Source organism: Culex quinquefasciatus, chromosome 2 (genome assembly GCF_015732765.1).
Source record: "Culex quinquefasciatus strain JHB chromosome 2, VPISU_Cqui_1.0_pri_paternal, whole genome shotgun sequence".
NCBI lineage: Eukaryota > Metazoa > Arthropoda > Insecta > Diptera > Culicidae > Culex > Culex quinquefasciatus.
In genome coordinates this window covers 140,508,613-140,532,687 of record NC_051862.1, presented here as the reverse complement: position 1 = coordinate 140,532,687, position 24,075 = coordinate 140,508,613, and the positions used below count along the sequence as shown (strand labels likewise).

Sequence of the window (24,075 nt, the reverse complement as noted above, 5' to 3'; positions counted from 1 at the left end):
ATTTGAGATGCTGATTGCTTGCTAAACTTCTGTATAAACATTTCCAATATTCTACTACCGCCATATTGGATGCCATCTTGGATTACACATTCCCTGTGTACTTTGGAATATTTTTGAGGTCATATTTGAGTTTATCGACCCCAAATTAGTTAAACTTGAGACGCTGATTGCTTGCTAAACTTCTGTATAAACATTTCCAATATTCTACTACCGCCATATTGGATGCCATCTTGGATTACACATTCCCTGTGTACTTTGGAATATTTTTGAGGTCATATTTGAGTTTAGCGACCCCAAATTAGTTAAACTTGAGACGCTGATTGCTTGCTAAACTTCTGTATAAACATTTCCAATATTCTACTACCGCCATATTGGATGCCATCTTGGATTACACATTCCCTGTGTACTTTGGAGTATTTTTGAGGTCATATTTGAGTTTAGCGACCCCAAATTAATTAAATTTGAGATGCTGATTGCTAGCTAAACTTCTGTATAAACATTTCCGATATTCTACTACCGCCATATTGGACGCCATCTTGGATTACACATTCCCTGTGTACTTTGGAATATTTTTGAGGTTATATTTGAGTTTAGCGACCCCAAATTAGTTAAACTTGAGACGCTGATTGCTTGCTAAACTTCTGTATAAACATTTCCAATATTCTACTACCGCCATATTGGATGCCATCTTGGATTACACATTCCCTGTGTACTTTGGAATATTTTTGAGGTCATATTTGAGTTTAGCGACCCCAAATTAGTTAAACTTGAGACGCTGATTGCTTGCTAAACTTCTGTATAAACATTTCCAATATTCTACTACCGCCATATTGGATGCCATCATGGATTACACATTCCCTGTGTACTTTGGAATATTTTTGAGGTCATATTTGAGTTTAGCGACCCCAAATTAGTTAAACTTGAGATGCTGATTGCTTGCTAAACTTCTGTATAAACATTTCCAATACTCTACTACCGCCATATTGGACGCCATCTTGGATTACACATTCCCTGTGTACTTTGGAATATTTTTGAGGTCATATTCGAGCTCAGCGACCCCAAATTAGTTAAATTTGAGACGCTGATTGCTTGCTAAACTTCTGTATAAACATTTCCAATATTCTACTACCGCCATATTGGATGCCATCTTGGATTACACATTCCCTGTGTACTTTGGAGTATTTTTGAGGTCATATTTGAGTTTAGCGACCCCAAATTAGTTAAACTTGAGACGCTGATTGCTTGCTAAACTTCTGTATAAACATTTCCAATATTCTACTACCGCCATATTGGATGCCATCTTGGATTACACATTCCCTGTGTACTTTGGAGTATTTTGAGGTCATATTTGAGTTTAGCGACCCCAAATTAATTAAATTTGAGATGCTGATTGCTAGCTAAACTTCTGTATAAACATTTCCGATATTCTACTACCGCCATATTGGACGCCATCTTGGATTACACATTCCCTGTGTACTTTGGAATATTTTGAGGTCATATTTGAGTTTAGCGACCCCAAATTAGTTAAACTTGAGACGCTGATTGCTTGCTAAACTTCTGTATAAACATTTCCAATATTCTACTACCGCCATATTGGATGCCATCTTGGATTACACATTCCCTGTGTACTTTGGAATATTTTTGAGGTCATATTTGAGTTTAGCGACCCCAAATTAGTTAAACTTGAGACGCTGATTGCTTGCTAAACTTCTGTATAAACATTTCCAATATTCTACTACCGCCATATTGGATGCCATCTTGGATTACACATTCCCTGTGTACTTTGGAGTATTTTTGAGGTCATATTTGAGTTTAGCGACCCCAAATTAGTTAAACTTGAGACGCTGATTGCTTGCTAAACTTCTGTATAAACATTTCCAATATTCTACTACCGCCATATTGGATGCCATCTTGGATTACACATTCCCTGTGTACTTTGGAGTATTTTTGAGGTCATATTTGAGTTTAGCGACCCCAAATTAGTTAAACTTGAGACGCTGATTGCTTGCTAAACTTCTGTATAAACATTTCCAATATTCTACTACCGCCATATTGGATGCCATCTTGGATTACACATTCCCTGTGTACTTTGGAGTATTTTTGAGGTCATATTTGAGTTTAGCGACCCCAAATTAATTAAATTTGAGATGCTGATTGCTAGCTAAACTTCTGTATAAACATTTCCGATATTCTACTACCGCCATATTGGACGCCATCTTGGATTACACATTCCCTGTGTACTTTGGAATATTTTGAGGTCATATTTGAGTTTAGCGACCCCAAATTAGTTAAACTTGAGACGCTGATTGCTTGCTAAACTTCTGTATAAACATTTCCAATATTCTACTACCGCCATATTGGATGCCATCTTGGATTACACATTCCTGTGTACTTTGGAATATTTTGAGGTCATATTTGAGTTTAGCGACCCCAAATTAGTTAAACTTGAGATGCTGATTGCTTGCTAAACTTCTGTATAAACATTTCCAATATTCTACTACCGCCATATTGGACGCCATCTTGGATTACACATTCCCTGTGTACTTTGGAATATTTTGAGGTCATATTTGAGTTTAGCGACCCCAAATTAGTTAAACTTGAGATGCTGATTGCTTGCTAAACTTCTGTATAAACATTTCCAATACTCTACTACCGCCATATTGGACGCCATCTTGGATTACACATTCCCTGTGTACTTTAGAGTATTTTTGAGGTCATATTCGAGCTCAGCGACCCCAAATTAGTTAAATTTGAGATGCTGATTGCTTGCTAAACTTCTGTATAAACATTTCCAATATTCTACTACCGCCATATTGGACGCCATCTTTGATTACACATTCCCTGTGTACTTTAGAGTATTTTTGAGGTCATATTCGAGCTCAGCGACCCCAAATTAGTTAAATTTGAGATGCTGATTGCTTGCTAAACTTCTGTATAAACATTTCCAATATTCTACTACCGCCATATTGGACGCCATCTTGGATTACACATTCCCTGTGTACTTTGGAATATTTTTGAGGTCATATTTGAGTTTAGCGACCCCAAATTAGTTAAATTTGAGACGCTGATAGCTTGCTAAACTTCTGTATAAACATTTCCAATATTCTACTACCGCCATATTGGATGCCATCTTGGATTACACATTCCCTGTGTACTTTGGAATATTTTTGAGGTCATATTTGAGTTTAGCGACCCCAAATTAGTTAAACTTGAGACGCTGATTGCTTGCTAAACTTCTGTATAAACATTTCCAATATTCTACTACCGCCATATTGGACGCCATCTTGGATTACACATTCCCTGTGTACTTTAGACTATTTTTGAGGTCATATTCGAGCTCAGCGACCCCAAATTAGTTAAATTTGAGATGCTGATTGCTTGCTAAACTTCTGTATAAACATTTCCAATATTCTACTACCGCCATATTGGACGCCATCTTTGATTACACATTCCCTGTGTACTTTAGAGTATTTTTGAGGTCATATTCGAGCTCAGCGACCCCAAATTAGTTAAATTTGAGATGCTGATTGCTTGCTAAACTTCTGTATAAACATTTCCAATATTCTACTACCGCCATATTGGACGCCATCTTGGATTACACATTCCCTGTGTACTTTGGAATATTTTGGAGGTCATATTTGAGTTTAGCGACCCCAAATTAGTTAAATTTGAGACGCTGATTGCTTGCTAAACTTCTGTATAAACATTTCCAATATTCTACTACCGCCATATTGGACGCCATCTTGGATTACACATTCCCTGTGTACTTTGGAGTATTTTTGAGGTCATATTTGAGTTTAGCGACCCCAAATTAGTTAAATTTGAGATGCTGATTGCTTGCTAAACTTCTGTATAAACATTTCCGATATTCTACTACCGCCATATTGGACGCCATCTTGGATTACACATTCCCTGTGTGCTTTGGAGTATTTTGGAGGTCATATTTGAGTTTAGCGACCCCAAATTAGTTAAATTTGAGATGCTGATTGCTTGCTAAACTTCTGTATAAACATTTCCAATATTCTACTACCGCCATATTGGACGCCATCTTGGATTACACATTCCCTGTGTACTTTGGAGTATTTTTGAGGTCATATTTGAGTTTAGCGACCCCAAATTAGTTAAATTTGAGATGCTGATTGCTTGCTAAACTTCTGTATAAACATTTCCGATATTCTACTACCGCCATATTGGACGCCATCTTGGATTACACATTCCCTGTGTGCTTTGGAGTATTTTGGAGGTCATATTCGAGCTCAGCGACCCCAAATTAGTTAAATTTGAGATGCTGATTGCTTGCTAAACTTCTGTATAAACATTTCCAATATTCTACTACCGCCATATTGGACGCCATCTTTGATTACACATTCCCTGTGTACTTTAGAGTATTTTTGAGGTCATATTCGAGCTCAGCGACCCCAAATTAGTTAAATTTGAGATGCTGATTGCTTGCTAAACTTCTGTATAAACATTTCCAATATTCTACTACCGCCATATTGGACGCCATCTTGGATTACACATTCCCTGTGTACTTTGGAATATTTTTGAGGTCATATTTGAGTTTAGCGACCCCAAATTAGTTAAATTTGAGACGCTGATAGCTTGCTAAACTTCTGTATAAACATTTCCAATATTCTACTACCGCCATATTGGATGCCATCTTGGATTACACATTCCCTGTGTACTTTGGAATATTTTTGAGGTCATATTTGAGTTTAGCGACCCCAAATTAGTTAAACTTGAGACGCTGATTGCTTGCTAAACTTCTGTATAAACATTTCCAATATTCTACTACCGCCATATTGGACGCCATCTTGGATTACACATTCCCTGTGTACTTTAGAGTATTTTTGAGGTCATATTTGAGTTTAGCGACCCCAAATTAGTTAAATTTGAGATGCTGATTGCTTGCTAAACTTCTGTATAAACATTTCCGATATTCTACTACCGCCATATTGGACGCCATCTTGGATTACACATTCCCTGTGTGCTTTGGAGTATTTTTGAGGTCATATTTGAGTTTAGCGACCCCAAATTAGTTAAATTTGAGATGCTGATTGCTTGCTAAACTTCTGTATAAACATTTCCAATATTCTACTACCGCCATATTGGACGCCATCTTGGATTACACATTCCCTGTGTACTTTGGAGTATTTTTGAGGTCATATTTGAGTTTAGCGACCCCAAATTAGTTAAACTTGAGACGCTGATTGCTTGCTAAACTTCTGTATAAACATTTCCAATATTCTACTACCGCCATATTGGATGCCATCTTGGATTACACATTCCCTGTGTACTTTGGAGTATTTTTGAGGTCATATTTGAGTTTAGCGACCCCAAATTAGTTAAACTTGAGACGCTGATTGCTTGCTAAACTTCTGTATAAACATTTCCAATATTCTACTACCGCCATATTGGACGCCATCTTGGATTACACATTCCCTGTGTACTTTGGAATATTTTGGAGGTCATATTTGAGTTTAGCGACCCCAAATTAGTTAAATTTGAGACGCTGATTGCTTGCTAAACTTCTGTATAAACATTTCCAATATTCTACTACCGCCATATTGGACGCCATCTTGGATTACACATTCCCTGTGTACTTTGGAGTATTTTGAGGTCATATTTGAGTTTAGCGACCCCAAATTAGTTAAATTTGAGATGCTGATTGCTTGCTAAACTTCTGTATAAACATTTCCGATATTCTACTACCGCCATATTGGACGCCATCTTGGATTACACATTCCCTGTGTACTTTAGACTATTTTTGAGGTCATATTCGAGTTCAGCGACCCCAAATTAGTATAATTTGCTTCTTGATACCAACAATAAGCACCTGTTTTGAATTCGTGTCTTGCCTATAGTGTAAAACACACAGTCTGGCAGCACGGCACAGCAACGAGAGAGTTTTCGTCGCATTCGCCGCTCGCGCTGAGAGCGACAATAACGTAAACAAAAAAGCGAAAAAATCGCCCCGCCGGCCTGACCTCAAGCCTTAATGCTAACATTCCATAGGTCGCCTTCACTACACAGTAAAAAAAATCATGATAAAATTTCATCTAAAAAGGCGTACATCTTTTATGTAAAAAAGCTTTAATTTTACCTCTAATAATGTGTAAATTTACATCTGGCAGACGCTAGGGAAAAATATCTAAAAAAATCAAATCAAATTATTCGCTCTACAGCATTGCCCTGGCGTTCTCGATTGCGAGATTGTTGAGGCAATTGCAAACCTCTTTTTACACCTTAGCTTCCATCCACCCCGGGATTCGAACTGACGACCTTTGGATTGTTAGTCCAACTGCCTACCAGCGACTCCACCGAGACAGGGCCCAGGGAGACGACTCCTGTACCTGGACTGAGCTAACGACCTAACCACTAGGTTAGACCGGGACCAACATTTACTTCCCTGTCCGACGGAAGGCGTGATCAGACAAATCTCGTCTCAAAATTTACCACCGGGACCTTCTGGGATCAAACCCAGGCCGACTGGGTGAGAGGCAACCACGCTTACACCTACACCACGGTCCCGGCCCTATATGCAGTAAATATAGTATACAATGTACGGAACACATAGAGCTACATTGGCTTTAATCGTACAGATTTTCACAGCGGCGAGATGGCCGTGCGGGTTGGGGCGCTCACATTATTAGAGGTAAAATTAAAGTTTTTTTCTGACATAAAAGATGTACTCCTTTTTAGATGAAATTTTACCACGATTTTTTTTTACTGTGTAAGGTGTCGTAATAAGGTCCAGTTCGTGACGATACACTACCTTCCCTTTACTAAGGAATCGAATCCAGAAGGGAAAAGATCACCAGTTTTGTAGGTCCGAGTCGAGATTTAATCCGGATTTTCAGAAAGATTGGACAATAATCTGAAAGAGTTTTTGTTTCTGCAATGTAAGGTTGACTTATCATTGCCTTGTAAAACAATTCTGATTTTTCTCGTATATTTATCATTTATCTGTTTTGATTTAATTACAAAATTGGCACATTGAAAAGTAAATCAAATTAACATACTTATTTGTTAGATATAAATTTTGGTATGAAATTTAACCACTTCATTCCTCAAATTCGTATCACCTTTTCCTTACAGAATAACAAACTGATTATTGTTGATCATCCTTTGTGATACATATGTTTATCAAAATATCAACCATTACCATTTTTTTCAAATCTCATCAAATATTGTTTGACGAGATTATTAATTGGAGCCCATTTTTTCCTCGAAATTAGCATGCTGAACAAAAGGTTCACAAATTTCACGGACCATACGGCAATTATTGATGGTGCATTGATTGTTCGGTATGGCATCTGTCTATTTAAATTCAATTCAATCAACTCAATCAATACGAACAGAGGCTTCATTATTGGTCAAATATTTAAAACGTGGTCATCATTTTCGGTAATAACAACCCACTCTTTTGGTTGATCTGAATTTTATTGAGCTCACTCATTCTTCACATTTTTTTTTGATAGTTCATATAATCCCACGAAATACCCCATCCGAGCCTAGGGCAAAATACCACTCACTGTCGCTCCAGTACGTCCGGCTTGAAGTTGCCGCAGCGGGGAAAATCGGCAGGCGGTTTCGGCATTTGGTCCACCTCGCCCACCTGGAGAACCAGGCCCATGCCGGTGGCCAGATGCCACTCGAAATGGCAGTGCACGAGCCAGAATCCTGCGAATGACAGTTGGTGAAGATTTTTAGTGGAAAATGATTTATTTTGGGGTTGAGTGCCGTTTGTTTACTATGTAAAATACTATGACTTTAGTTACACGTACTAATTGCTGTCTTTGAAAAAAGGTCTTTTTAATCCAGAATCAAAATATTTTTTATTAAATCCTTTATTTAAAGCTTTGTATGTAGAAATTTTACAAAAACCATACATTAATTTTGGACTAGGTTTTAACTGTGCACGCCATTCATACACATTGCAAAGAATAGTCGTATTCAACTCAGAAGTACCTACATACAACAATCCGATTTAACTTGGCATTGATAGGATTACCACGGCTCGAAATACAAACAAATTATACCTGTTACTATAGGAACATGAATTTTGATTGTGATTGTCATTGATTGAGAAAGTGAAAAACAAAGACATGTATAAATATGCCTTTAAAGAATACTTAACCAACTTTAAACGTATCTTCTGCGAAATTAGATGTAAATCAAATTAGCTTCACTCAATAAGGTTTAAAAAGCTAAGGGTTACGAAATAATAGTACACATAAAATCCGCTTTTGATGCAAGCTTTCTATGATCCGTTTTTATGAGCGGTTATGTTCGATATCAGGTAAAGCTTTTAGTATTATGGTTAATTAATGCGGATGAGGTGGCGAGTGTTGGTTAATACGCAGTCCAGATTTGATTTTCCGGGCGGTTTTAGAAAAGCTCAACATCGACTCATTTTTATTGCAGGTTCTAAATTCAACAGGAGGTCTTGATCTTGATACACGGTAAAAAAGTGGTTATTTTTAATTTAACTTTTTGTCACTTAAACTTGATTTGTAAAAAAACACTATTTTTATTTTTTTTTATTTTTTGATATGTTTTAGAGGTCAAAAAATGCCAACTTTTCAGAAATTTCCAGGTTGTGCAAAAAATCTTTGAGCGAGTTATAAATTTTTGAATCAATACTGATTTTTTTTAAAAATCGAAAAATTGGTCGCAAAAAATTTTCAACTTCATTTTTCGATGTAAAATCAAATTTGCAATCAAAAAGTACTTTAGTGAAATTTTGATAAAGTGCACCGTTTTCAAGTTACAGTTGACTCTCTGGTTGTCAATATCCAAGGGACCGTCGAGGAAGTTTACAGTTTACAGAACGATGCAAAATGAAGACTCGATTGAAATAGTAGTTTATGCAACAAGCTGCAAAAAGATGTTTTTTCAGAACGAGTCGTACATTTATCCAACGAGGTTCACCGAGTTGGATAATTACGAAGAGTGCTGAAAAAATCAAGTTTTGCAACGAGTTCCATACAACATTTTTTGCAATTCCAAAAAACACACACTGAGTGGAATTTTATGTCAAATTTTCATGTATTTTGTCAATAAATCGTTTAAATCAAAAAAATGTTGAAAAGTGTTACTTTTCGAAACAAGTGCTGAAAAGTCCAACTTTTCAGCACCCATTTGAGTGCTGAAAAGTAGAACTTTTCAGCATTTATTTTGAAAAGTGTTGCTATTCGATTCTGCTATTTTTGGTACAGAAAAGTAGTCTATTTCGTCGTTCAAGAAAGACAGGAAAAGTAAGTAGTTTCACGACGGAATTGCAAAAATATTTTTTCTTGATACCCAGCTATGGGAAAGAAGCATGGCAACGTCCATCAAACAAAAACAAACTAATGTCAAACACCCTTCAAAGCTTCGTTTCGCCAAGAAAAATCTCTATGCAAGCCATAAGAAAGTGAAATTATTGACAACCGGAAGAGATTTTTAAAGCAAACAGAATCCAAGGGACCGTCGAGGAAGAGATCCTTCAAGCAAGGGAAAATATCGAGGAATGAAGATAATTGAAGTATGCAGATTGAAGGGACTGAAGAATTCATCGATAGATGGAGAATTATTGATATCGAGAAGATCGACAGCCAGAGAGTCGACTGTAAATCCATTTTTAGGTGACTTTTTTGAAAATAGTCGCAGTTTTTCATTTTTTCTTTAAATTAGTGCACATGTTTGCCCACCTTTGAAAAAAAAATTTGAAAAGCTGAGAAAAATCTCTTTATTTTGCATTTTTGAACTTTGTTAATACGACCCTTAGTTGCTGAAATATTGCCATGCAAAGGTTTAAAAACAGAAAAATTGATGTTTTCTGTGTCCCACCCAACAAACACACCATTTTCTAATGTCGATATCTCAGCAATTAATGGTTCGATTTTCAATGTTAAAATATGAAACAATGGTGAAATTTTTCGATCTTTTTGAAAAAAATATTTTCAAATTTTTTAAACTGAGACTAGCATTTCAAAAGGGCCAAACATTCAATATTACGCTCTTTTAAAATGTATGTCTTGGTTTAAATTTTTTTTAAATATTTTTTTTCGAAAAGATCGGAAAAACAAATGTTTCATATTTTAACATTGAAAATCGGACCATTAGTTGCTGAGATATCGACATTAGAAAATGGTGTGTTGTTTGGGTGGGACTCAATTTTCCTGTTTTTAAACCTTTGCATGGCAATATCTCAGCAACTAAGGGTCGTATCAACAAAGTTCAAAAATGCAAAATATAGAGAATTTTCTCAGCTTTTTATTTTTTTTCAAAGGTGGGCAAACATGTGCACTAATTTAAAAAAAAATGAAAAACTGCGACTATTTTCAAAAAAGTCACCTAAAAATGGACTTAACTTGAAATCCTTGCACTTTATCAAAATTTTATTAAAATACTTTTTGATTGCAAATTTGATTTTACATCGAAAAATAAAGTTGAAAAATTTTTGCGACCAATTTTTCGATTTTTTGAAAAAAAAAAAAACAGTATTAATTCAAAAATGAATAACTCCACATCGGTAGAACTTGAGATTCAAAAAGAGGGATTTATACAGTGCTGCCTCTAGCGGTGGAGAGCTCCAACTTTTATAACAGATTTTATAATAGATTTAACCGAGGGGTTGATCAACAGCACGATTTTTTCTCCAGCCTGAGCAAATAACTCGAAACACAACTTTAGAACCCCTTGACTGATAGAAACTGGAATAAACTGTTATACACATAAAAGAAAACAACATCGTAGCTGGCCATGCAAAAAAAAAAAAAAAAACAATTTTCTAATGTTTACAAATTTCCGTCCATCTTCAGGAACCATTTCCGTTCATATTCCATTGCGTCCTAAAAGAAACGGATCTCCATAAAAAAAAATTGATGAAAAATGTTTAGTGTGAACATCATTTAATCGAGAACCGGAGAAGTGCCATCTGAATGGATTATTTTCCGGTGGTTGGGGATAGTTGGATTTGTTACGAGCATTATTTTTATGAATCTTGTACAAAGAAGACATTAGTTGAACTGAAATAAACATTACGCTTGAAAGGAACGGTAGTTATTTGAAAACAAGTGGTTCAATGAAGCAATTTTAAATATGCCTCCAAGTGATCACTTCTGTTGTCTTAGTTGATGTCACCAGGCCAAGTTTTTTTTAACTTTCAATCTGTACTCTTGTTAAGATGGTTGTTTATGGAAGACGCAAAACGCAAAACGCTTAACATTGCGTGTGATGGCCAGTTTAACGGAAACACATTTTTACTCAATTTTTAGTTAATAAAATGTTGCAAATCGTGATGAGCTTGTTTGTTTTGATTCGTTGCCACGAATGTCAGTCTAACTGGTATACATTTTCTTTTATGAGATCGTAGTGTGCTGAGAAATCATCCAGGACAAATTTATCGTAGAACACTAATGAACTGATTTCTCGTCACACTTTTTGAGCAGAAATTTGTTCAGAGTTCCACGGATGTATAACTCGCTCAAAGATTTTTTGCACAACCTGGAAATTTCTGAAAAGTTGGCATTTGATGTCCTCTAAAACATATAAAAAATAAAAAAAATAAAAATAGTGTTTTTTTGCAAATCAAGTTTTAGTGACAAAAAGTTAAATAAAAAATCACCAATATTATTATTTTTACCGTGTATCATTTTTTCCAGTGTAGTCCATATCCATACCTACAACTTTGCCGAAGACACCAAATCGATCAAAAAATTCCTTCAAAAGACACAGATTTTTGAATTTTCATGCATCATTTTTGTATGGCCAGCTGCCAAATTTGTATGGAAAATTAATGATGCAAAATGGCTTCTTTGGGCATATCGAAGGCACCAAAAAAGTTTCAGTCGAATTAAAAAATACAAAAAAAAAATCGTATGACCGAAATCTGAGAGAACTGCTCATTTATAGAAAAATCTGATCGGCGTAAAACTTAAATTGCGTAAGAAAAGCATAATATCGACATGGTCTGCTTTGTCTGTTTCAACATCATGTTGTGGTATTTTATCAATACTTGTCCGCCCCTCGCCCAGTGCACACATACATACCGGGATTATTGGCTCGGAAGCGCGTCCGGACGAAGCCCTGGTTCGGTATGGACACGGTATCCTTGTACGGTGGGTTGTAGTCGGTGCCCGGTTTGCGGGCGTGCTTTCCCTGCTTCAGCCGCTGAAGTCGCTCGTGCAGTCCTAGCTGGGGCAGGCGGCCCATGTCGGTGACGATGAACCGGTGTCCGTGGATGTGGAATGGGTGGTAAAAATCTTGCGCATCTGTCCGAATGGAATTTTCCAAATTAGGGGGTCGCCGACGTATAATGCTTGTTTGCTGGAATAAAACCACTTACACGGTGCCGTGTCGTACAGCACAATCTCGACAATGTCGTTAAGGTCTACCTTCAGCAGGTGGGTACAGAAGCAGTGCGTTCGGTTTGCGCATTTCGGTGGGAGATTTGTCTCGTTGCAAAATTGTTGCTGTACGTCCGTAATTTGCTCCGGCTGGGTCAACAGGGGAAAGCTGGGTGGCACCAAGCTGATGTTGTTCGTCACGCCAAACACGTTGAACGCATCGCGTACGGCTGAATGAAAGTTAAATTGAGTAGGAATTTGACGAATCGATAGCCTGAAATGCACTTACTGGTAAACCGAACGAATCCCTCGTTGGAGAACAGCCAGCTGTTGTCCGCCTCAACGATAGTGAATCCCCAGTAGAACTGCTTGTCCGGCACAGCGTCAATCAGCGCACTATCCCGATGAACTTCGTGAGATTCAAGCTTTGAGGTGCAGATATTCTCGTCCTTGCCTCGGTAGCAGGAATCCGTGTGACGGTTTAAGATTATACCTTCTGGATATTCGTGCTCGTACTTAGGAGGATCTTCCTCGGGATAGCTGAGCGCTTCCGTCGAAACACTTGGATCGGCGTAAGACAGCACCGCAAAACCTTCGACCGGGTTCTTGTTACAGAACGCAATGCCACGAACTCGGATCCAGTAGTTGCCCGGTGGTTGATCGGCCGTCAGTACAAAGTCGTACCGTTCACCGGATAAGGAAATCAGGGTGTCCACCATTTGGGGTTGGACCGCGCCTCCGTCCGTGGAAATGATTTCCATCCGGTGTTTCTCGATCTGCATCTTGAACGGGCAGTACTGGCTGCCTCCGCTGATCATCCTGAACCGGTAGCGTTTGTTCGGTTGTACTCGGAATACCGCCAACGGGACAGCCGTGGCCCACTTCTTGGTGTAGTTCTGGAATATTTTGTTTTACGTTTTTCACGGTACGTTTTGTATTATTAATTATAAAAAAATGACGGGCTGTTGAAAATTTATGGTGATTCTATAAATGAACAGCATAAAAATATATTTTTTTCTGACAAAGGGGATCCTCGAAACTATAGTATACAATCAATAATAACGGCAAGAAAGACCTTGGGTCGTTCTAACCATAAGTCCTTTCAGGATGCTTCCTTCGAGTTGGCTGCGCTTATGTCCAATAAGATTACTAGATTGATGAAGATTTCATTGTATTTATTATACCTTTTTCAACTTACATTATAGTGCCGCCCACGTCCATTGATCAATATGGAGTCCACCTTCAGTGCCGAGCTCTGCTGTCCGGGGATCCAATTTTCCACCGTATGTTCCGACCAGTCGGAAAGCAGCATCACGTGCTCGGTCAGATCGTAATCGTACAGGTTTATGTTCACATCGTGGGGATTCCTCACGACTGCCACCCCGAGATGTCCGTTAGCCTTCTGGTAGCCGGAATGCGAGTGATACCACTGAGTTCCCGGGTCCACTGCCTGGAACCGGTACCGGAAGCTCGTTCCCGCCGGAATTGGACACTGCGTTACCATGGGGACACCGTCCATCCAGGGTGAGTCGAGCTGGTGGAATCCGTGCCAGTGAATGGCCGTCGCAAGGCCGTCCATCTCGTTCGAAACGTCCACCACGATGGTGTCGTTGCGGCAGACCACGATCGGTGGACCCGGCACCTTCCGGTTAATCGACACGATACCACGCTCCCGACCACTACCAGTTACGCACTGTGCGTGAAAGCAGTGGGCACGATTCCCGCGAATACAGTCCCAGCAAGATCTGCAAGAAGTATGTTCAGCAACATAGTCTCGACACAAAACCGTTCCATCTTACGATCCCATTGCGGTGTAGCTCTCCATAATCCAGTGGTAGTAGCAGATCCTGGGAGGTTCGTTTGGATCACAAGGTCGGTCACACTCTTCCCCGGGGTACTCCAAAGGATGGTTGACGACCAGGACACTGGTGGGAATCAGCAATTCCCGCCATAAATACTCTAAGGACCATTATCAGGTGAGATTCTTCAACGATTCTTAACAACATTAAAACAAAACTCACTTGGTTCGGTAATCAGTGGGAATCCGAAAAATGATTCAACATCCTTGCTCAAAACGGTTAATCCTACAACATAAACTAGCAAGTTCATGGCGACACAGCGCCGTACTCGCGGCTCGAGAACAAAACAATGACTAAAGCAAGTGGAGTGATTTGTTCTTGGGTAGTCGTTTTTTTCTACCGATAATCAGCTTCCCGAATTTTTGGCTTATCGCGTTGTCTTACATTTCATAACGTTAGGAAACCCAGTCATACAGTCTATATGGGAAGCTGTGACCTTCTCAACGTTGGAAAACGTAGAGATTTCATTCTTAAATCTGATTGATAGTACTTACTAATTACTGAGTAGAATGGCAGGGTGGTCATTTGGAGTTCACATTATTTCCGGATCGTGTGACATTTTTTAAAATTTTTATTCTATGGCTCTGGTGATTGTTCATATCGCTTTGATTTTAAATTCTTTCGGTATTAACTTGCGTGTACTCTTCACATCGCGTCTCGTTTCATTTAGTTTAACAAATAGTTCAAATTTAATCAATATGAATAGAAGGAATGCAAATTGTTTCTAAATGGATATTTTCCAACACAGGTCGTGAGTTTACACAGCATGCCCCTGCTGAGTAAGATAAGTACGATGACAACAACATCTTTTTCGATCCTGAAAAAAAAAATCTTTGAATCGTATCGTAAATTGGTTGTCGAAACTACCGACTTTTCATCGATTTTCAGCATCCATTTGAGATTACTTTTCAGTAGTTTTAACGAAAAGTAATACTTTTCGATGGGATTTAGGACTTATTTTGAAGGCAAACAGCATTAAAGTAGGGACACAAACGTTTAACTGAAAAATCAAATTGAAATGGAATTTTCCGGAATTGCAAAAAAAGGTGTTTCAACTCGTTGCAAAACATGATTTTTCAGCACTCATCGTATTTATAATAAAATAATTACAGAGGACAGATAAATTACAGAGGATTTTTTTTATTTTAATTTTTATATTTTTCAATCCTGCTGAAATTTTTTTGGTGCCATCGGTATGCCCAAACATGCCATTTTGCATCATTAGTTTTTCCATATAGGGACCATCCATAAACCACGTGGACACTTTTTTGGGAATCTCTTACCCCCCCCCCCCCTTCGTGGACAATTGTCCATACAAAAAAAACTTTTTTGTATGGATCGTAGACAATCGCCATACCCCCCCCCCCTCTAAAGTGTCCACGTGGTTTATGGATGGTCCCATACTTTTCCATACAAATTTGGCAACTGTCCATACAAAAATGATATATGAAAATTCAAAAATCTGTATCTTTCGAAGGTATTTTTTGATCGATTTGGTGTCTTCGACAAAGTTGTAGGTTTGGATACGGACTACACTGAAAAAAAATGATACACGGTTGGTGATTTTTTATTTCATATTTTGTCACTAAAACTAGATTTGCAAAAAAAAAAACACTATTTTTATTTTTTTTATTTTCTGATATGTTTTAGGGGACATCAAATGCCTGCTTTTAAGAGATTTCCAGATCAGGCAAAAATACCTTTGACCGAGTTATAAACTTGTGAATCAATACTGATTAAAAAAAAAAACAATTTTACAGTCGCAAAAATTTTTCAACTTCATTTTTCGATGTAAAATCTAATTTGCAATTAAAAAAAAGTTTAGTGAAATTTTTATACAGTGGACCGTTTTCATGTTAAAGCTATTTTTAGGTAACTTTCTTGAGAATAGTTGAAGTTATTATTTTTTTAAATATGTGCCCATGTTTGCACACTTTTGAAAAAATATTTTTGAGAAGCTGAGAAAATTCTCTTTATTTTTTTTTACTTTGTGGATACGACCCTCAGTTGCTAAAATATTTTTTTATTTGAAGAAATCAGTTTTAATTCAAAAATTCATAACCATTCTGAAAATTTCTGAAAAGTTGGAATTTAATGTCCCTTAAAATTTTTATAAAAAAAATAGTGTTTTTTTTGCAAATCAAGTTTTGGTGACAACAAGTGAAATTAAAAATCATCAAACAATTTTTTTACCGTGTATCTTCTTTTTCAGTATAGTCCTTATCCATACCTACAACTTTGCCGAAGACAAAAAATCGATCAAAAAATACCTTCAAAAGATACAGATTTTTTGATTTTCATGTATCATGCTGCCCAATTTTTATGGAAAATTATATGGACAAGCTAATGATGCAAAATGGCTTCTTTGGGCATACCAAAAGCTTCAAAAAAGTCTCACAGAATTGCTCAATTCATCACTCTTGGACGATGGAAAGCAGGCTATTTTGTCACTTAGGAAGTACAGAAAAATAAGTAGTTTCATAGAGGAGTTGCAAAAAATATGTTTTTGCAATTCTGTCGTGAAACTACTCGCTTTTTTTTCGGTGAACCTTGTTGGATAAATGTACGACTCATGCTGAAAAAATCCTCTTTTTGCAACTTGTTGCATAAACTACTATTTTTTTTTGCAGATCCATTGCTTTTAATTTTCTTTTTTTTTCTTCTTTTCATATATTGGGTCACTTGAAGTTTGTTTTTTTTTGTGATTTATATTAGGAACAATCTCTCTTAATTTGATTGGTCTTCTCGTTCCTGAGATACACATTTTTTAATAAAAAGTAACAATAACTGCGAAAAATACTTTGCCCGTACTCTCTAGAAATATAAAAACAATTTTAAGGCTGTGAAAGGCATCATTGCATATCGTGATTATTTTTGTATTTCTATTTAATATTTCTGGACCCTTGTTTCTGAACCATCAGTCAAAACCCCAAGATTGAAACACTTTTTCTACGACTTTAAAGTGCGGATTTTTGGAGTTCCATTTTTGAGTAGTAGTTTTTCGGAATAGTTTTTTTTATTGGATTTTTTTTTCTGGACAGGATTAATTGATGTCTACAATTTGTCAAAGATACCAAATGAATCATAAAATGTATTTTTTTAAACAGTCCGGAAAGCTAAGAACATTTCACAGAAAAAATGATGGCAATATTCTTAAGGAAATTGTGGCAGAATTTGTGTCCAAAAAATGTGTAATATTACATCAGGAATTGGTGAATTTTCATCAGTATCTGATGAATATTCATCAGGTTCACATTTTTACTCTTTTTTGTAGTAGTACTAAAAAAATGTGAAATATTCAACCAACCAAGTTTACAACATCCCAAAACTCAACATTTTTTTGCAGTGTTGTTATTCATCGTCTCGACAACAACATCAGATGTTTGCCTTGAGAGAAATAATCAAAACCCTAAATAATTAAACGAAATTGTCTTGACAACAGCATTCGATTGTAAGCCTTGGAAAAAACTCGCACACTATGATAATGATCGCAACCTGTCGCAACGCTTGCTTAGAGTATATCCCAGACCTATTACCTTCACAGAAAAAAATGATGGTGATATTCGTCAGGACATGGTGACAGATTCTGTGTCAAATTTTTTTTATAAATTTTACCCCAGAAAATGATGAATTTTCATCATTTTTTGAGGGCATCGTGGCGCGGTGGTTAGCGGCTTCGGCTGCCGATCCCTCAGTGTCTGGGTTGATTCCTGCCTTATCCTCATGGCCTTCTATCGGATGGGGAAGTAAAACGTCGGTCCATTTGGGTGACTCACCACACATAACCTTCGGATGCCTAGAAATGAGCAGAAACTTGCAGCAGAGCCCACAAAAGACCTGGGGGTTGTTAAAGTGGATTGCTTTGCTTTTTTTTCGTCAGGTTCACATTGTTACACATTTTTATGTAATATTATTCAAAAAAGTGGTAATATTCAACCAACCAAATTTTCAACATTCCAAAATTCAACTTTTATTTCTGTGTTTCCAAAAACTGTACAACTCCAAGCAATGCTTACTAGGTGATACCAAGAAGAAATTCCCTTATCCCCTTAAAAAAGCGGAACATTAACACTTCTTGTCTTCCAACTCCTTCTCCTTGTCCATGGTGCGCGGTGAAGATGGGAGCGGTCGGCATTGAAAGGCAGTCAAGGTGGTGAGAATCTGGTTCAGGTGGAATTGGTGTTATTCCTACACTCAAAAAAATAAGTTCGCGTAAACGTGATCAGAATTCATGCCACCGGGAACCAGGAAGAAAACTGTTCAACTTTTATAGTGCATTGCACCATGAAAGTGAACAGTTTTCTTCCTGGTTCCCGGTGGCATGAACTCTGTTCACGTTTACGCGAACTCATTTTTTTGAGTGTAATTGTCGATTCCTCGGCAACATGGGCTTAGATAATCACCACATCACATGGCGAAATCCTGTCTGCAATCCGCTAAAATCACCGTCTCCTAGCGAAGCAAAATTGCTGAATAAAAATTTGGTGTTCTACAGATTTCACAATAAAAAAATGGGGGCAATTAAAATTGTGTCGCGAGGTTTTTTGACAGTGCAGTGCAATGAATTTCGGACAGTTTAGAAATGAAAAATACATCACCTGGCTGTATATGAATAATACTAATCCGGTACTTCAATCTTTATTTTCTCTTGATTTTGTCATACACTTTTCATTATTGACTTCGATTGATGAAACATTTGCACTATCTAATGGTTACATATATATATATATATTTTTCTCTTTACTTCAAACAATATAAGTCTCATTTTGTTAGTAACACAGACTACAGGACAGGGCGAGGAGGATCTGATTACTGCACAGGGGAAAATTGCACCAGTTTTATTTTTTCAAACTTCTCTTCAACAGACTTTTTTAAACGGAGTAACTTTTACCTCTTCCGCAGATAAAAGGGCGGTTCGAAAAGAAAAACTATTTCAGTGGAGAGAGAAAGTTCCTTTTTACATGGTTAAAAAACGCTGCATTGGTAGAAACCTAAAATTAAATTTACATTTCACTTTGCCTCTTTTTCACATTCACTTCCTCGCTTCTTTTCTCTCCCGTTTGTGGAAGGGATGCAGCTGCTGAGCTTTGCCTTCTGTTAGTGTTTGCCATTTGTCGTGTAACCGGGTCAGCATCCTGCCTGCTGGGCTTGAGCTTTCGGGGCCACGTGGCACGGTGCCTTCATTGAGCATCACCGGAGGGAAACCAACCTGACGTGGCAGTTTTTTTCCGGCTGTGATGGTGCGAAAGGGAATTGGTTTGATGTCATTTTGTTTTTGAGCGCCGAAAAGTAAAAAAAAATTAAAAAGTTTAAAACAATGAAGATCACAAAATATTAAGACTTTTTATTATTAGGTTCTATAAACATATAAAACACAATAGCTTAAAGGATCTTCAAAAAAACTCCAGATATGACTTGTTGCAAAAATGCAATTATTTGATCTGTAAGTGTTAAGTGAGTATTTTGGCCTTAGGCATTCGTATTTTGTATTTTTTGTATTTTTGTATTTTTGTATTTTTGTATTTTTGTATTTTTGTATTTTTGTATTTTTGTATTTTTGTATTTTTGTATTTTTGTATTTTTGTATTTTTGTATTTTTGTATTTTTGTATTTTTGTATTTTTGTATTTTTGTATTTTTGTATTTTTGTATTTTTGTATTTTTGTATTTTTGTATTTTTGTATTTTTGTATTTTTGTATTTTTGTATTTTTGTATTTTTGTATTTTTGTATTTTTGTATTTTTGTATTTTTGTATTTTTGTATTTTTGTATTTTTGTATTTTTGTATTTTTGTATTTTTATTTTTGTATTTTTGTTTTTTGTATTTTTGTATTTTTGTATTTTTGTATTTTTGTATTTTTGTATTTTTGTATTTTTGTATTTTTGTATTTTTGTATTTTTGTATTTTTGTATTTTTGTATTTTTGTATTTTTGTATTTTTGTATTTTTGTATTTTTGTATTTTTGCATTTTTGTATTTTTATATTTTTGTATTTTTTTTGTATTGTTGTATTTTTGTATTTGTAATGCTTTTAACATTTTTATTTTTTTTTAAATTTAAGATTGTATATCATGTGTACTAGCGTATAATGTGCTTTGCGAATTAAATAAAAAAAATAAAGGTTTTTTTCTCCGTTTATTTTTGTGGCAATTTGCGAAAACGTTGAGAATTATCATCAGGTTTGTTGATTGAATTAAACCAAAATCTGGTGATGCTTGCACCTCGACACCGTGGCACGTTCCGAATCTCAATCGCTAGTGTAAATTGATTTGCGTGGGTTTCCCAGCTACAAACAATCGTTCCATTCACACAATATAATGCTAACAATGGTAACTTATTCCTACTCCCACTCATCTACTCTCTCACACATACACTCACACACACATACACACATGTACAATTTCGTATTACATTTTGTTTTCACTGTTTAACCTAATTTGGCTCCAGGAGCTGGCTGGCGCCACCCCAGCTGTGTGTTCCGTCGTTTTGTGCATCAATCCGGGCCCGCCGCTCCGCCTTCACCGGCCCACTTTCACCTGGTTCACCTCCGGGTGGTCTCAGCCACCGGCGGGAAAGCTCGCGCCAACTGCCATCGGCGTGGCAAGTGGCGACTTTCGGGTTGCGCCAGTGCCAGCAACAGTAACAGCATCAGCAGTAGCAACTGGCGCAGTGCCGCGGCCGTGGCCACCACCGGGGCACTGCCGCTCGTGGCCGCCGCTTTGGTGGCCGGATCCGCTGCCTGGTCCAGGTTGCCACCGCCGCCGCCGCCGCCGCCCTGACTTCGGTTGGCGTGCTGCATCGCGGCTGGCTTTTCACCTGGAGCGGGGAAAAAAAACGAGTTGAAAGTTAGTGGAGTTGTTTTTTTTTGTGGAGTGGGAGGGAAATTAAATTTTTATGTGCAAATAGTTGAGGTGTGCTGCATGCTCCCGCAAGGGAACGAGTTGAGAGTTGGGTCGTTGTTAGTCAGTCAGCGGTGATGGAGGAGGTGGCGGAAGTGGTGGCTGGTTGGCAAATGGAAATTTATGAAACACTGTAATTAGGTTATTTTGGGAGAGTTTTCCAGCGTACTTGTGGACCACTTTGTGCTGCTCAATTCAATTTCAATTTTACATTTAGTTGGGGGAGATTGTTGTGGGGAAGCGTGGTGGCTTGGTGGCAGCTGCAAAAAAGATCAAAAGATTGCTACTCAACTCAAGACTTTTTTTTTAAATATTGTCCAGGCCTCGTGGCGCGGTGGTTAGCGGCTTCGGCTGCCGATCCCTAAGTTGCTATGGGGCGCGGGTTCGATTCCCGCCTTATCCTCCTGGCCTTCTATAGGATGGGGAAGTAAAACGTCGGTCCATTTGCGTAAAAGAGGTTTTGGGTGACTCATCACACATAACCTTCGGACCTCAATCGCGATACCTTAGGTAGATAGCCATTGGCGTCGCGAGCATTGAAAACTTTGAAAACGATATAAACGATGAAAAGCTTAGAAAGCTTCTATTGGAATCCGATTAAACCTGTTAAATAAACTTACGAAATCACGACAAAATGAAGCCTACTTAAAGGCGATTTAAGGAGCACACGGGTAACAAATTATTTGTAGCCGGATGGAATGTCCTTTGTCACAAAGTTTTTGCATGAACATTAGACAGTTATCCAAAAATGGAAAGGGCAAAAGAAACCGAAAAGCTACGATATCTTACATGTTGTAGGAAACATCGGTAGACAAGCTACTGCAAACGAGTATATCTCGAGCCACAAAATATATGCGCCAGTATTCGAAGCTCAACTTGATAACTTGGCGACGAAGCGTTGAAAATCGATGCAGTGTGATTTTTTTTGGCGATTTTTCCGATTAAAATTCATGCTGATTCGTAATATTTACGAAGATGAAAATGTTGTCCAGCCACGATTATGGGAACTCTTTTTTCTCCGTATAATCTCATCTAATTTAATGAGTAGTGCGGTGCCTGTCCTGTTTTTTCGTGCTATTTTCCGTCTCTTTTGTGTCGCTGTTCGAGTGCATGGGGTGATTGGTCATTATAATTAAATAATGGCATCAGTAGTGCGGTGCCTGTGTGGACGCGCAGTCCTGTTTTTTCGTGCTATTTTCCGTCTCTTTTGTGTCGCTGTTCGAGTGCATGGGGTGATTGGTCATTATAATTAAATAATGGCATCAGTAGTGCGGTGCCTGTGTGGACGCGCAGTCCTGTTTTTCGTGTTATTTTCCGTCTCTTTTGTGTCGCTGTTCGAGTGCATGGGGTGATTGGTCATTATAATTAAATAATGGCATCAGTAGTGCGGTGCGTGTGTGGACGCGCAGTCCTGTTTTTCGTATTATTTTCCGTCTCTTTTGTGTCGCTGTTCGAGTGCATGGGGTGATTGGTCATTATAATTAAATAATGGCATCAGTAGTGCGGTGCCTGTGTGGACGCGCAGTCCTGTTTTTTCGTGTTATTTTCCGTCTCTTTTGTGTCGCTGTTCGAGTGCATGGGGTGATTGGTCATTATAATTAAATAATGGCATCAGTAGTGCGGTGCCTGTGTGGACGCGCAGTCCTGTTTTTTCGTGTTATTTTCCGTCTCTTTTGTGTCGCTGTTCGAGTGCATGGGGTGATTGGTCATTATAATTAAATAATGGCATCAGTAGTGCGGTGCGTGTGTGGACGCGCAGTCCTGTTTTTTTTGTGTTATTTTCCGTCTCTTTTGTGTCGCTGTTCGAGTGCATGGGGTGATTGGTCATTATAATTAAATAATGGCATCAGTAGTGCGGTGCCTGTGTGGACGCGCAGTCCTGTTTTTTCGTGTTATTTTCCGTCTCTTTTGTGTCGCTGTTCGAGTGCATGGGGTGATTGGTCATTATAATTAAATAATGGCATCAGTAGTGCGGTGCGTGTGTGGACGCGCAGTCCTGTTTTTCGTATTATTTTCCGTCTCTTTTGTGTCGCTGTTCGAGTGCATGGGGTGATTGGTCATTATAATTAAATAATGGCATCAGTAGTGCGGTGCCTGTGTGGACGCGCAGTCCTGTTTTTTTGTGTTATTTTCCGTCTCTTTTGTGTCGCTGTTCGAGTGCATGGGGTGATTGGTCATTATAATTAAATAATGGCATCAGTAGTGCGGTGCGTGTGTGGACGCGCAGTCCTGTTTTTCGTATTATTTTCCGTCTCTTTTGTGTCGCTGTTCGAGTGCATGGGGTGATTGGTCATTATAATTAAATAATGGCATCAGTAGTGCGGTGCCTGTGTGGACGCGCAGTCCTGTTTTTGTGTTATTTTCCGTCTCTTTTGTGTCGCTGTTCGAGTGCATGGGGTGATTGGTCATTATAATTAAATAATGGCATCAGTAGTGCGGTGCCTGTGTGGACGCGCAGTCCTGTTTTTCGTGTTATTTTCCGTCTCTTTTGTGTCGCTGTTCGAGTGCATGGGGTGATTGGTCATTATAATTAAATAATGGCATCAGTAGTGCGGTGCGTGTGTGGACGCGCAGTCCTGTTTTTCGTATTATTTTCCGTCTCTTTTGTGTCGCTGTTCGAGTGCATGGGGTGATTGGTCATTATAATTAAATAATGGCATCAGTAGTGCGGTGCCTGTGTGGACGCGCAGTCCTGTTTTTGTGTTATTTTCCGTCTCTTTTGTGTCGCTGTTCGAGTGCATGGGGTGATTGGTCATTATAATTAAATAATGGCATCAGTAGTGCGGTGCCTGTGTGGACGCGCAGTCCTGTTTTTCGTGTTATTTTCCGTCTCTTTTGTGTCGCTGTTCGAGTGCATGGGGTGATTGGTCATTATAATTAAATAATGGCATCAGTAGTGCGGTGCGTGTGTGGACGCGCAGTCCTGTTTTTTTTGTGTTATTTTCCGTCTCTTTTGTGTCGCTGTTCGAGTGCATGGGGTGAT

General features: G+C 38.1%; 2 protein-coding genes across 2 annotated transcripts in view; both read right to left on the bottom strand.

Moving 5' to 3' along the window:
• Nucleotides 1-7,424: 7,424 nt before the first annotated feature.
• Nucleotides 7,425-14,483, bottom strand: LOC6031780 (laccase). The gene is made up of 7 exons (XM_038257947.1): nt 14,357-14,483; nt 14,135-14,294; nt 13,534-14,080; nt 12,625-13,231; nt 12,335-12,565; nt 12,039-12,260; nt 7,425-7,683 (listed from the first exon to the last, which is right to left on the bottom strand). The coding sequence occupies exons 1-7, from the start codon at nt 14,442-14,444 to the stop codon at nt 7,532-7,534; spliced, it is 2,007 nt and encodes a 668-aa protein (XP_038113875.1). The 5' UTR covers nt 14,445-14,483; the 3' UTR covers nt 7,425-7,531.
• Nucleotides 14,484-20,140: 5,657 nt separating this feature from the next.
• LOC6031781 overlaps nt 20,141-24,075 on the bottom strand; it is an 85,145-nt gene continuing 81,210 nt past the window's right edge. Inside the window, exon 7 of the mRNA XM_038257062.1 lies at nt 20,141-21,009. Coding sequence (XP_038112990.1) covers nt 20,735-21,009 — 275 coding nt within the window. The 3' untranslated portion in view covers nt 20,141-20,734. The remainder of the gene's footprint in view (nt 21,010-24,075) is intronic.

Excerpts from the sequence above, each read along its gene's own strand:
- LOC6031780 (XM_038257947.1), bottom strand. The coding sequence starts at position 14,444 with ATGAACTTGCTAGTTTATGTTGTAGGATTAACCGTTTTGAGCAAGGAT. Across the intron at positions 13,232-13,533 it reads GACGTGGGCGGCACTATAAT|AACTACACCAAGAAGTGGGC; the intron begins GTAAGTTGAAAA and ends AAAATATTCCAG. Across the intron at positions 12,261-12,334 it reads GCTGTACGACACGGCACCGT|ATGCGCAAGATTTTTACCAC; the intron begins GTAAGTGGTTTT and ends CCATTCGGACAG.